The 14,969-nt window shown below is 43.1% G+C and overlaps 3 protein-coding genes across 4 annotated transcripts in view; 1 reads left to right on the forward strand and 2 right to left on the reverse strand.

Moving 5' to 3' along the window:
* The window catches only part of LOC108020370 (neuroguidin), a 42,804-nt gene extending 32,628 nt beyond the window's left edge, over window positions 1-10,176 (reverse strand). The window contains exon 1 of one of the 2 annotated variants that reach the window (XM_065868919.2): window positions 9,574-10,176. In XM_065868919.2, the coding sequence (XP_065724991.2) occupies window positions 9,574-9,582 (9 nt within the window). In that variant the 5' untranslated portion in view covers window positions 9,583-10,176. The remainder of the gene's footprint in view (window positions 1-9,573) is intronic. The other variant, XM_017088607.4, reaches the window with a different exon arrangement.
* On the forward strand, window positions 4,878-6,798 carry LOC108020363 (uncharacterized). The gene has a single exon (XM_017088578.3). The coding sequence runs from the start codon at window positions 5,033-5,035 to the stop codon at window positions 6,395-6,397; it is 1,365 nt and encodes a 454-aa protein (XP_016944067.3). The 5' UTR covers window positions 4,878-5,032; the 3' UTR covers window positions 6,398-6,798.
* A 634-nt stretch (window positions 10,177-10,810) lies between the features above and the next one.
* sip1 (septin interacting protein 1) lies at window positions 10,811-13,781 on the reverse strand. Its single transcript, XM_017090539.4, has 3 exons — window positions 13,574-13,781; window positions 11,244-13,513; window positions 10,811-11,177 (listed from the first exon to the last, which is right to left on the reverse strand). The coding sequence occupies exons 1-3, from the start codon at window positions 13,680-13,682 to the stop codon at window positions 11,046-11,048; spliced, it is 2,511 nt and encodes an 836-aa protein (XP_016946028.3). The 5' UTR covers window positions 13,683-13,781; the 3' UTR covers window positions 10,811-11,045.
* Window positions 13,782-14,969: the final 1,188 nt, after the last annotated feature.

The raw sequence follows: 14,969 nt of genomic DNA on the forward strand, positions 1-14,969 counted from the left end.
CAATGGCTATCGCTTCTTTCTAAGTGATTCCTCATAGCAGAATGATTAATTTTGCATAAAAGCAACCCTTTTAGAGGGCATTAGAATACGTAGTATAATGTATCTTATTATACAATCTTAAATTATTTCCATTACACAGAAAGTGAAGTAAACTTTTTGGTGAATCTTCCCCGTCTGGCACACCCAGACGAGTCTTTTTCTGGGGATGCCCCACAACTGACAACAGCAACAAAGAACAATAAAAACAACGTTTTTGACAACAAACAAAGTTGCATGAGTAGGTCAAGGTGCCCGAAAGTAGGCAACTGAAAAGTTTTCTCGAGCGTCGACTGCTAAAACAATTTTGGCTAAAAATGGTTTCAACTTTGAACAAGAATAAAACCAAAACCCAAAACATTTCAACCAACTCAAAAGCAAAAACTTTCATATTCCCATCACTTCCCACATCTCCAAATTAACACTTCCTCCAGACTAGTGGAAATGTTGTTACAACTTTTGACCCATTTCATGCACATATATATGCACATATAACATTTTTGGCCTTAAATTTTGCGATAGAAGGAGGGGGAATTGAAAAGTTAGTAAAATGCTCTCGTAATTTGACCTTCACACAAGTTGAACCAACTCAGCACAAAAACTCACACACACATGATTATTCGCAAAGAGTGAGCCAGACACAACAAACACACAAATTCTAAGGGAAGAGTGTAAATATTTAAATGTAATTTGCCTTGGAACAAAGGGAATCTTAAAGTCACGGGTTTGGTGCTCACAAGGGAAAGTTTAAAAAGTTTCATTCACCTGGAGGAAGGTCAAACATAGTTAAACATTTGTGCAGAGTTTCCGGAACAGGTTTACAGTTTAAAAGTTCATTCCAAGAAAATGAAGATGGTTCCTTAGAGAATAATAAGTCTAGCTACCATATTATCTGAGATCCCCAGTCCTAAATAACGAATATGTAACGCCAATGGCTACTTTTAACTGCCACTTACTTTTAACATAAGTAAATTATCTATTTTGATTTTTAGGATAGTTACTATCCCTCCCCATCTCAATTTATTCGAGCACTTCAATTAATGATAACTATAAAACATTATAGAACTTGTTAAAGGCTGTTGTTTTTCATATTCTATAGAAAGTGAACGTGCAAGTATTGTTCTATCTGGGCAAATCTGTTCGGTAAACATAAGTAATGTCCATTAAATAAAATAAGGCAACGAACGAGAAGCAATATTTCTTGAATACAAAACCATCTGGCAATCAAAATGAAAGATGACACAATTAAGCTCGAAGGGGAAAACAGTTCGCTGGGCTCTACAGTTGAAAAGGACCCCAAATCATTGCCGACTTTTGCATTTCATTGACCCTTTAAATGGCTAAGATACACACAGATGGCATCGCCTACACACTCTGCTGCATGTCAGTCAAAGTTCTTTCTCTCGGCAAAATGGAGAAAAATTTGATTTGGGGAGTTTATTCAATTTGCTGCATGTGTGTGGGGCAGCCTAAGGGGGGCCAAGCAGCCCCCTCACATCACATCCCATCGCATATAGTAGATACACACTCACTCGCCCACTGGCATTTAAGTGCACGCCGTTCAACTGATGTCTGACGGACAACCAGAGTTATGGCGAGTGGGTGGCAGGAATCGGGATTGGTACCAGGGATTGGATTCAGGTGGGTGGGGAGCATGCTCTGAACTCTGCCAATATAATACAATCAACGTTGGGCTTCGATTCGATGCGCATTCGATGCGTTTGCCGCTTTTGAGGTGGCTACCAGTCCAGCTACCGATGCGTAGGGTAGGCCCACTCATCTCCCCCATCCTCACGTGCCACCCACCCATCTCCACCCATGTCCGCCCACCTCCACCCACATATCCAGAACACACACAAGCAGGCTTGGTTTTTGCTCTCATGTGCAAAGGATGCCTTTATACATAGGCTCGTCGTCGTTGCATTCACTCGCCCGAGTATTGTGTTCGATTTTCACTATCCTTCTCGCTTGCTCCCTATATAGTCCCGTGCTCGGAGTTCCTGTCCGGCAGAGCACGAGGAGGCAGCTGGGTCCTGGCCACACATGCGTTTGGCCTTTTGCCTGGCACACATAGCAACAGCAGCAGCAGCAACTACATCAGGTTGCTGCAGCAGCAGCAGCAGCAACATCAGCAGCTACAGCAACAACACCAGCAATGGCAACAGCAACAGAAATGTCGCGCTGTGTTTCAATCGTTTTATATGGCCCAACACTGCTGATTGGGTTGCCACAGTGGGCTAGGTAAATGCATTTCCTTACCTGCAAGAAAAATAAGTAAAATAAATTAAATTAATTTAAAGTATATCTTTTAAATTAAAAAATTTGTAAATTTATATTTTCGTAATATATAGAGATATCAGGTTAAAATAAAGAAAATACACGTGTTAGTAAATTTAATATTTTAAAGATCCAGAAAACTAAGTCTGTATATTAATACTATTTACTTTAACTTTTTTATTATGTTGATAACCTTGCAATAAAAACTAATACTCGTCTTTGGAAAAATATCAATAAATCGGGTACCTATAAGTCCTGCTAGGCCCTACATTTAATATATTATTTCATTTAGGGAACAAAAAACACGAAATAATCGTTAATTTCTTAAAAGTCGTATTGTATTCAACTTTTCATAAATACTGAGACTGTCCACTCTTTGAAACAAACTTGAACAGCTATTCATAATAGTTCACATATTCTATTCAAATTCTTTATATCCATACTTCTCAAATCACAAAGCTTATATCGGTAGGCTGGTGGTTATTAATATAATACTACGTAACTTTTAGAACCAAAATATTTTAAAATGGTATATTCTTTACAGGTATTAACAGCCTATATTTCAATACAATAATTTAAGTCCTAAAATTTACATATTTCTTAAAGTGATCAGATCGGCTTGTATGCTCTCTTATTGGTTTTATAATAAACTCTTTCAAAACGATTTGGAGATTAAGATTTATACCAGTGTGACCCTCCTGCAGGACCATGGTACAACGATACAGCCACACTGAAAACTCAAGGGAGTAATCTAGTTAGGAAGGTATTTTTGTTATGACAGATGGTTTGTTTGGCTCACTGTGCACAAAAGGCAGTGCTCGAAAAATGCCACCCAATGCAGCGACCAGAAAAACAACAACGACAACGGCTGCAAAACATGCGTGGGGAAAAGGCGCGAGTGGAGGGGCGTAGGCAAGAGGGTGGTCCTGGAAGGGGGGTCAAAAATTTCAGGGGGTTGGGACGTGGGGGTGCGAATGGAAACGTGGACGGCGAAGCTGGCGAAAATGGCGGCAGCGACAGCGACGCAGCCTATTTCGGTGGCCAGAAAATATAAAAAAAGGGGCGTAGACGGCAGGGGGGGTGGAAAGGGGGCAGCGTAGGGGAGTCAGGAGGTCGTGGCAGCTGAGGGACAGAGTGCAACTCACCAGAGAGCGACAAAGAGAGAGAGAGAGAGCGGGCGAATGGGTGGGAGTGGGTGAGCAGCACTCTGTGAAATGCAGTCGGAAAAACGGGAGGAAAACGAGGACCTGCACACAACTGCACTGGGGACTATGTACGATCCGGATGTCGTGTATGTATCGCCATTGACCAGGACATTCCCCCCCCCCTCTCTCTCTCTCTCTGTCGCTCGCTCTCTCTGGGCCCATCTCTTTCTGGCCTGCTCGCTTGTTTACCAATTTATTTTGCGCACAATACGAAACACGGAAAATGCATGAGGCCACCGGCAGTCTCCCATCCCCACCCACCACCCTCTTTACCTAACCAAAAAAAGAAAAACCCCCCCTGTGCGTTCCAAACGAACGCAATGATAGCCACACAGCCGAGTTGGCCCAAAAGCAACAACGGAGGCGAAAAAAATTGCAGAAATTCCAGTTCGATTTTTGGCCATAATGCAAAAAAGCATGCTGCTCTGTTCTTTCGTTTTTCCCACATATCACGTGTCTATCTGCCATCTCAGTTGCTCTTGCTGGCCGTGTTTGTTGTTATTTCCCGTTTGCCACTTTGTGTGGGGATTTCTGCTTTTCCCCAGTTTCCTTTCCCGGCTTTTCCTAACTGTTTTTTTCTTTGAGACTTTCCTCATTTTTTTCCCCGAAACTCGGGTTCGCTTTTATATTCTTTGCAGGCCGCGACTTCCACTTTGATAGAACCAGCGCCGAGTTTTATTTTGTTTCCTGCTCTTCTTTGTTGCCCCTGACTTTTGGCGAAAAAAATGGGGTTTCGGTGGTAGTACACACTTGTAGTAGGATTTTTTACCCCATGTCCCTTTCGTAGTAGTTAGTACGCGTGGTACGAAGTCAGTCATCAGCCCATACGCAACATGTCCAGAAATAAAAAAGCGCTATGGAATCGCACAGAAATGGAACGAAAGACGTAGGAAAGGAATGACAACGAAAAATTGAAGGAAAATGGGGCACAAAGGGTTCGAGTATTCTCAAAAAAAAAAACTGAATGGGAAAAGGAAGCTTAGAGGACCTGAGATATTTTCGTAGGCCAATATTCCCCCAGCTATGAAACTTTAGTATCTTAAAGATGCTTTGCCATAAACTTCAAAATGAACGGTAGATTAGCATCTTAGTTTGGTATTACATGTTAAAACCCACCATAAACCACTTTAGTGTTATTGTACATATTATAATATAATATAGAGATTTGAACTTATTACTATTGAATTAATATGTATAGGATCAATCTGGAGAAACTGAATATAATTTCATGGGATAATACATCATACTGTTAAATTAATAGGATTTGGATCAATACGGAGAAACGGAAACCTTCCATTATTATTATTGAAATATTTATAACATGAGCTATGGAGTAGTCGGTTGAAAATATCATAACCATAGGAACCATCTGCAAAAACTGACAAAACAGAACTTGTCGACCATATATTTATACAGTAAACCATATCTACCTCCAAAGGCAGGTTCCCGAAATCTAAAAATCTGGAAAATATCTAAACAAAAAAATAAGAACTTCTTAACCTCTGGGTTATATAATGTGGATCTCACTTCTCGTTTTTGTGGTCCTCGGGCTGCTTAATACGCCATCCTTGATCTCCAGCCAGGATGACGGGTTCCACGAGCATCAGGCGACCTATCTGCGTCCTGGTGAGCCACACATCCAGGACGGACAGACGCTGCTCAACATGCTGTACATCCACAACCAAGTGCAGGTCTACTGCCAGCGACCCACATCCCTGAGCTTTTGGAACGTCTTTCAGAGCAACCGCCTGCGTTTGAAGATAGCCGCTGGCGGGGATTACAATCAGTACAAAGGGAGCACAATTCGGGAAGTCTACCAGGCACATCGACAGATGAATGAATGCTACGAAGGCAAACCACTGGGATCTCCAGCGAAGGAGCCACGGATAATTCCACTGCCCTCGCATTCCTACGCCTGCTATGGCATTTACACCAACGAACCGTTCGAGCTCACGCTGGAGGAGATCGGCTGCGACCTTGAGCGGGTGGCACAGTTCGTCTTTGCCCTCGTGTTGTGGATGAGTACTCCCCACCTGGCGGATTCGCTGCTCGGTTTCTACTGCTCCGCAGCGGCAGTGGGTGCTCACCTGGCAGGTGTGGTAGTGGTTGGAGTTACCCTTATATCATCTGACAGCGAGCAATCCCTAGGATTGAGAACCCTGAAGGGTATTTTCAAGCAGGTCCTACAAGAGCGACCCACTATGATGACCTTGGCTCTGATGGGCGGTGCTTGGTTGACCCAATCCGCCTGCCAGCGGTTATGTTTTCTATGGGAGCGCTCCCTCCTGCGTCGATTGCACCATCGCTTCTTGAGGACCACATCCTACTGCCTGATCCTCACGGCCTCCGATCACAGGACCTTTGGATGTGTCTGTATTTCACTGCTCATTCCCTGGCCGGAACTTTACTGGCTGATTAGCTGGTTGAGGTTCAAATACGTTCGTTACCAAGAAGATTCAAGAGATTATCGTGAATTGTCGCACCAGCGTGAACATTCTCATCAACCGCAAATTTTAAACAGATTTCTAGGGGGTGGCATGGATTATTCGGATCAAGAACCCTTTTTATCCCAAGGAAATGGCAGTTTCAATACACTCAACACGCGATTTTCCCAGAACCAGGAGCAGGAGCCTCAGGATGAGGGCGATGGAAACGCCTTTAATTGTGAGTGCTGCTCTGCAGCATCGAACTTGTTCAATCGACCCTCTACTTGGAACTGCCTGAACAAGCGACTTCAGTTGAATCCCAATAGAAGAAGGGAGACTCGAACCCGGTCCCCAAGCAGCCAAGTTTCTTGTGTAACCCCCAAGAGTTCGGTGACCACCTTATACCGTAATCTCCGTTTCTCAAACTCCGAGCGCAGCCTCCGCGATCAATAGAAGTACACAGTTGAAAGAGTCCATTTCAGTACAAGAATAAGGGATCTAAACAGAGCACATCAAAAACGAAGGACTGGTAGTCGAGCTATTGAATCGAATTGAGGAGGCAAACGAGAAATTTCCATTTGCCAGGATAAGTTGCCTTTTTCGAGAGGTGGTGGTCGATGGGTGGCGGCGATTGAGAGTGGCAGTCAAAGTGTTTCTCTGGCAAGGAAATGTGTTGGCAAAGGCTGCTAGCAAGCTTCTAAACAGTACAAGAAGGCTCATAAACGAGAATCATGAATTGACAGCAGACTGAAAGAAACAAGTTGTTCATGTTTGGTTTTTGCTTACAAATTTAAAAATGTTTGATTGCTACTAAGCTACCTAATACATTTTTGGTTAATTATAAATAAAGTGTAAGATCCCTTGATACCATTAATAAAAAAAAATTTCTTTAATTCAATTTTCAATATATTGCCATGTTTAAAATACCTCGATGTATGCAAAACTTATCAAAACGTTTTTAAATATGAATATATAAAAAATGTATTTTTAGCAGTTGATGTATAAAAAAAAACCGATACTCTCCAACGTTAAGCTAAGAAACATTTATAAAGATTCTTTATGGAATTTAAATTCGGTCATTTAGGACTTTTTCTTTAGAAAACAATTTTTCTCAATTTCAAGGGGGCTATTTTTAGTGAAACATTCCAATATCCAAGAGAAAAGCATAGTGAGATTGCAGCTCAATCAAATCTACAGAAAAAACAGTATAGTTGAATACTTTTTTTAAACCCATTCCGTCTTCGAAAATCAAAGACCTGTGACCCCGTGCCAATATGGATTCCTTTAATTAAATCTTCGTAATTGCCCTTCAGGTGTGCAACACATTTTGAAGTAGGGCCAAGAATAAGGTGCACTTAAAAGTCGGAAATGAATGATTTTCCCTTATAATCAATCGACATCCTTTTCCAATACTTAATGCTTACCCAACTTAAGCTGAAATCTCCACAGGACACACCCGGGCATATGCATCCATACTGCTTTTAACTTAATTGTCCTGATTAGCATGCGTGCGTGTCTGTTATCCTCGTTGAAATTTTTGTGCTTTTGACATTCGTTGGCGCACGGAGTTACAAAATAAGAGACTGGCTTGCATTCGCCATGGGTGGGGAGTGGGTTTGGGGCACAAATGTGCCTATTACCCCCACCTCCTGCTCCAACCCGGCAGTTTACCATTAGCCACAGGAACGGAGCAGTCAGTTGATGCAGCTGCATCTACATCTACAGCAAACGGCTACAGCTACAACTGCATCTGCATTTGCAGCAACTGGAACAACAACAAAGTTCGGTCAAACGTCAGAAATGTTCGTTCGCTTTGGCTATTGAACGCAGGCCAAAGCGCTGTGCTAAACGCAGTGAAACCACCCACATCCACCCACTAAAACCACCCACCACCCACCATGCGAGGTCCAAGGACCTACTCCTCGGCCCAGCCATCGGCAAATGCAAATGGGTAATGGGTAAAAAGCGCTTGGACGACCATGTGGATGGAGGCTGTTGGGTGGACGGAGGAGGTCCTGGGTGGATAGTTGGTTGGGGCAGGCGCAAAACGCATTTCAAATCGAAAAGTGGAACTCCACTCATTTGGCGCGGGGAAACGGCGGCAGGTGTTCGTCTCTCCACATGGGCCTGATTACAGGGTACCAAGAGGGAAGTCTCGACCCATGGACAGGGAATTAAAAAAATTTTGGTTAACTCTTTCCACACTATACTTAATATACGGCAGGAGAAGGCAATATAAAACATTTATAAAACATTTTTCAAAAAGCAATTTCAATACTTTTCTAAATTATGTATTATAAAAAGAGTTAATAAACACCCTTATACCTTTTCTAAATAAATCATCTTATATTATTACATTATAAACAGTCTCATATTAATGATACCAAACTTAGTCAAATCAAAATAGATATATTTTCTAAAATACTATTCTCTGGACATGAAAAATTATGCTTCAATACAGGGTGTCAGCAAGCTGCAACCCCAATCAGTCGATCATATTTAAGTTTCCTTTTTAGATCGACTGCCTTGTTGGAAGGAAAATTGACTAAATGCACCGTTTTATGTGCTTTATGTCCGTAGGCCGACCTGTACAGGCCGTCCTGTCGATATCGAAATAAGACCAACCAAATCTAATAGCCATATTTTCCTGCGACAGCATATTTTTTGGAACTTATCCGTTTTGGTGGTTGATTTCCGCTCGTGGAAGTGCAACTAGGGATGAAGTGGGGGTTGTGTTGGATTTTTGGGTGGGTTAAGGTTGGCTAAAGTTGGGTGGTGAGGCGCGAATCGACTTGGGATGGTCGCTAAAAAGTGCATTTTCAGTCCTAGTGTCCCGTTCCGGGATTATGGGGGTTGGCGTCAAAAGGTCAGTGACAGGGTTGAATATTATACAATATATTGTATAGGAAACATAAAATTTGACATGCGTTTTCTAGTGGTATATTCGAGTCAGAATTTTGTTACGGTTTTTAAGTATAATTAGCATAATAGACCAAAAGTTTTTTGAATTTTGGTAACAAATCCGTCCAGAAAAATATAAGAACTTTGTACTGTAATCTTTTTATATTTTAAAGCTTTTCAGGAAGTGAGTTTTAAAAACTCGAAACATTGTATTTACAGTTTATAATGTTTTAAAAAAGCATAAATCAAAAATTTTGGATTGTGTTCTAATTACATAAAGGTACCACACTGACCAAGTTTTTTGAGATCGGGGAACATATTCCATTTTACAATTGTTAAATTGAAAAAACTCGATTTTGGAAATCTCTAATTAAAGGATCAGTCATAATTTTACATTTGTCTAATATTAAAAATCGGAGTTTATGAAGTTTTTCGGATTTTTCTGTAAACAGATATTACACCAGCCATCGAAAATTAGGGGTTCTTTAACGTCACAAAACAAAAAAAACCAAGAAAATAAAATTAAATGTTTCCAGGCTCTAACATTATTGGTCTTTTTTTACCGGATCATTGAAAATCGTTAAAATTTTAAATTGATAATGGATGAGGTTCCTTTGAGAAAGTGAAATATCTTAAACCCAGAACAGTGACGAAGTTGAGATAACCCCTGTTATAAAATCTTATATTTTAAGGATGTTTTCTTATCTCAAAAGGGAGCTTTCACTGACCTGCACCATTTTGTTGTCCTTGTGTGAGTGTCCCGTTAATGGGTCCTAATCCAATGGTTTTTTCAAAACGCCGGTTGCTCGGCGGCTGTGCAACGGTAAATCGGGCAGAGGGAATTGTTAGAGCGAGACGCCAGCAAAACAAAACGAAAGCGGCTACAACTACAACAACTGAACTCAAAGACGCGAGAGAGCGGCGCACGTGGTAAATTCACTTTTGTTTTTCAGTTGCGCTTTAATTGCACTGCCTGCCGAATTCATTGAATTTAAATTTTAAGAACACGCACACACACGCACTCGCAACTGCATCGGGCGAAGAGTGTGGGAGGAGGAGTGCAACGAAAAGAGCGGGAGAAGCGAAACGAAAGACACGCGGTTTCAATTTGTTTGCTGTGATTATCGCGAAATTAATTCTTGTCTTTTAGTTTTATTCACTGTTTTTATTGCATTGTGCGAGTCTCAGTTGGCTGCGCCATTCACGTTCAGCTTGATTTTTGTTTTCGTTTTCGTTTTCCGTGCGGCAGACGAACCGAACGCGATCCCAGCCAGTTTATTCCTATTTCCCGATTTCCCAATTTCCCCGACGTTCTGAAGAAAAATCAGCTGCGAGCAGTGTGACCGTGGGTTTCTCGACCATTTATACCGCCATTTGGCTTTTTTTACGTCTTCCAAACGGTCACTCTGCAATGTAATGTTAACTAACAGAGAAACTCGGGGTATGCTGCTGTCCAACAGCAGAGCTCTATTCAGTGGTGTCACTTCCGCTTTTTTCCGCCAGATTTGGATTTTTTGAAGTGTGATTGCGGGTAAAATTTGAAAATAGCGGGCAGCGGGAATTATAGTTGGTTTTTTTTAGCAATTTTAAGAAGACTTATTCATATTTTACTTTGAGTTTAATTGAGTTTAAAATGTCAAAAATTTATTTTACGATGCATTGATATTTTTGAATTGTCGAAAACCATTTATTTGATTGTTAAATTGGAAAACAGGTGCTATTAATTTAAATAAAAATCTTTTATTTTCTTAACCTATTTTTTCTTGATCAAGATTTTTTTGTTTAGAAGAAAAACACCACAGGCTTCACTGATAGCGTTTACTTATACTCCATATAACTTTGAAAAGAGAAAAAATGAGAGGTATAGGAGAGGAAAATTCCCAGCATTTAGTAATTTTTCCGAATTTTCCCGGAAAATACGTTATTTTCTAAAACGAAAATTAATGAAAAGAGTAGCGACCGCACTTTTAAAGATTTCGTTCGTGCTTAAAATATATTTTTATTCTTTTTGTTTTTATATGAATAAAATGTACATTTTATGTAGTATTCCTAAGTATTAACTATGATAAAGAACCCATTATTGTTAAGGAACAAAATCTACATTATATGCTTATAGTGCTTAAAAAGTGCTTATATTTGCTCGTGATACTAATTTTACAAAATTGTTAACCATAGCATTTAACAAACCATCTTCTCGTATTTAAAGGATTCCAGTTTGTGAGCGTTCCAGCAGATGATTCAGTGCCATCGGCTGCCAATTGCTGAAGCTTCCATCGCTGACCATGCAGACGTGTCGATCGATGAAGCAAAAGAGCTTGCCCACGCGATATATCTGTGAATAGAAATTACAATTAGAATAAAGACAAATACTTAAAAGAAAGCATATCCAGTCAGTCACCTGTTTGCCCATCTCCCGTCTCCCTGGAAGCGGAGCGAAGATGATGCCCAAGTCGGCGCATTGCTGCGACACGAGTTCCTTGAACTCCAGCTGGGCGGGCGGGTGAATCAGGTGATCCATCATCATCACAGGAGCCGGAGGAACTGGCGGCGGGGGCGTGGGCGTGACCGTGGGCTGCAGCAGGGCGTCGCTGGCCCTATGCATCATCTCCAGAGCTCGCCGCAGATGCTCCTTGACGCTTGGCTCGCGGAGCAGTGCCTCGCTCAACATGCTCTTCCAGCCGGTGTACCATCGCGATATCTCCGCATAGTCTGGACTCTGATTCAGCCAGACCACGAGCACCTGCATCCAGCGTGGGAAGAAGTGTCTGTCCAACAGCTGAGCCATGTACATGGGATCGATGAGCTCGTGCCACTCCCACACCTGGTGCCACAGCTCCAGATCCTGATGCAGTGGGTTAATAACAAACTCGCCCAGCGTGGCCTGCAGTTTCGGAACAATGTGCCGCTGCAGGAACTCCTGCATCTCTTCCTCGGGGAAGGCCTGCTGCCAGGGCGTGAGCATGGCCCTGGCGGACCTATCCTGTGGAGACCAGGCACGCAGAGCGACTCCCAGTTTGCTGCGGATCTGCGGGTAGACGGCCTCCTCCAATTTGCTGCCCAGTATTCCGTGCCACGGCAGCACCCAACTGTCGATGGGCACGGTGTCGGTGAGGGGATCCCATTCCTGAACGCCGGCCACCAGTCGAGGCAATACCAACTGCTCCAGAACCGAGTCGAGCACCCAACTGGGTAGCAAGGGGGCCCAGGCGTCGAGCAGGGCAGCCATGGGCGGATGCTCCTTGGAGTGCCAGGCGGCGATGCTGGCCCGGAACGACGGCATCACCCCGGCCCAGATGAGCGAGGAGTACGGATCGAAGACGTTGCGAGGCTGCTGCTCCGCCGGCTCTCCTTTTTGCAGCATTGCGCGCCATTTCTTAATCAGCTGCAAAGGCTCCGTTGGCTTCTCCAACGGCTGCCACTGGACTAGTTCCCTCTTCAGGAGAGGTGCAATCACGCCCGCTGCAAGATCCGCCAAGCCGAACTCCTGGAACTCGGCAGCGTAGTCTTCGAGAAGCTCCCGAAAGAGTAGTTCCGCTTGAGGTAAAGTCAAATCGGGATTATCGCTCAGCCGCTCCACTCGGTCCAGAGATTCCTCCAGAGTGCGAATGTGATTCCGTTCCAGTTGGACGATCTCCTCCAGCTTTCGGTGTTCGCTCTCCAGCGCTGCTTGCTGGCTGGAGCACTCACGCTCCTGGTTGTCGATGGCGATGATCTGCTGCTCGCACTGGCTGACCAAGAGCTGCAGGTTGTGGGTCAGTTCGGGCATGGCAAACACGCAGACGGGAGCGGCTCCCTTTTCAGTCGGTTCGGCATCGTAGAGCGTCTCCTCCGGCGTGATTTTGGTCTGGCCCAAGGCGTGATAGCCGCTCAGCACTCGCTTTTCGGGTCCCGTCATGTCGATCACCGGCACATTGCCCAGTTTCTTGCTCAGCTTCTCCGAAAGCAGGTGGCTCGATGTGTGGCCCTTGGCGATCACCTCCTCGACGGACTTGTAGTAGTAGCGCTTTCCCTGCCGCTCGACAGGATCTGCGGCTCCAGCGTTTCCTCCCTTCCGCCACTTGTTCAGCTGCTCCTTGAACTCCTTGGCCTCGCGCACATCCTCATCCACCTTGATGCTCTTGGTGGGCTTTCCACCAATGCTGGCTGCAGTTTCGGGTCCATATGCACCGATGGCGCCTCTGCCCTTGCGGACATGTGCCTGCACAGGCTGCGAGATGCCCTGCAGGTCCTTGCCCAGACCCTTGCCGGGCTCGTAACCCATCTGCAGGAGGAGCTTAGCTCCAATGCCACGTGTATGCTGTTCCCAGGCGCCCACATTTCGTTCACTGGAGATGTGCGAGCGGTGTTGGAAGGGGGCACTGATTGGTTTTCGGCTCAGAGAGGGTCTCTCCTCTTCGGCCGAGCTGTTGGAGCTGTCCGGGTCGCTCTGTCCGAACGCCGGACGACCGCTGGCGGTGGACTCGTCGCTCTGCTCATCCTGATCCGCCCCGGATCCTCCATCGTCCTTTGCCTTCACTTCCTTTTTCTTCTTTTTGCCCGCCTGCTGAATGCCACCGGCCACGAAGCTGACCGGCATGGTGTAATCCTTGGGCTTCCGGGCGGACCGCCCTCTCCGCGTGCCCCCGCCCTCACCGCCGCTCTCCTCCTCGCTGTCATCCGCCCAAATGCCTGCGAAAAGGGGGGATTACTTACTGGAGTTGACCAGAATCGTGGTAACCTCCAACTCACCGTAGATCTGTTGGTGCCTGCTCTGGCGTCCACGGGGCCGGTTGATGTTGAACTCATTGTCCAGGTCGTAGTCCGTTATCTCGAATCGCTCGTACTCGTTGTCCGACATTGTAATATCACGTAAATACGGCAGAAAAGGTTTTTAAATTTCTGTAAACAAAACACAATTGATAATAGAGATGGCACTTTCGGTTAATCGATTCCACTCCAACAATCGGTGAAGTCTATCGATTGCCAAAGGAGTGCAGAATATATCGTTATGTCGCGCGAAAATTATTTTGAGTTTTGAATGTTTCCACTGGAAATTCAAGCGAAAATTTCCAATTAATTTCAAAAATTATGATAATTTCTCTTATCGTGTCTACAAAGTAATATTTTGTTATTGTGATTGTTATTTTGAAAAATGCATATAGATCTACGATATAACGTTAAACGCTGTAGTTTTCTAATGTTTTTATCTGTAAAAAAAAATCACCCCAACCATTTTTTCCCCTTTATTGACGTTCTATCGTTAATTTTCCTTTTCCACAGCAGAAAAAAACTTTTATAAAAATATATTATTTTTTATTGATTTTTGTTTGAACAACTTAATTAAACAAATTTGTACCCGGAACTGAAGAACACATTTTTCTTTAACTCTAATTTTAAATTTATATTCTATCATTGTACACAATTAAACTTCCGAAAAGAAGAAATAAATCATTTTAGCATCCGCATGGAGTTTATGTAAGTATTCATCAGCTCGTCTTATTACGCTACAACTGAAAAAAAGTGAAAAATAAAAAGGTTTACGCCATAACATTTAAAAGTAACATCTAAGTCTACTGGAATTTTACCATCGAACTGTTAGAGGAATATGCTCAGTAGATTTTTCTACTTTTAGGCTTTTGAAAAATATTTACTTTGGGAAATTGACATTCAAAAATCAATCGTTTGTTACTATGCCCTACACAACATTTTTAATGAAGCGGTTTTTCAAGTAAATCCACGGTTACATTTGGAAAAATTGAATTCAAAAAGTATATACATGGTTACTATATTCTGAATAATTCGCGTTTATAATCACGCTGTTAACTTCATATTTAGTGAAATAAAATCAAACTGTCAAAGATTAGGAGAAGCCAAGACACAGATAGTTTCTAAGCATCAATTTTGTTGCCTTAAAGGCAATCTAATTATTTTGACATTATTCATTGAAGTAAGCGCCATCGATTCAGTCAGATATCCAGGTAATAGTCAAGTCGATTGTTGGCAAAAAAGTTAGACCACTAACAGTTGATTAGTGTTATCAATTGATTGGAGCAAATGAGTTGTTATGATAACGGCGATTCCAACAGGATTGTAGTATACAACGACATTGCCTGATAAGAGGTTAAGTGCTATAGAACGTAGTAGA

The sequence above is a fragment of the Drosophila suzukii genome, chromosome 2L (assembly GCF_043229965.1).
Source record: "Drosophila suzukii chromosome 2L, CBGP_Dsuzu_IsoJpt1.0, whole genome shotgun sequence".
Lineage (NCBI taxonomy): Eukaryota > Metazoa > Arthropoda > Insecta > Diptera > Drosophilidae > Drosophila > Drosophila suzukii.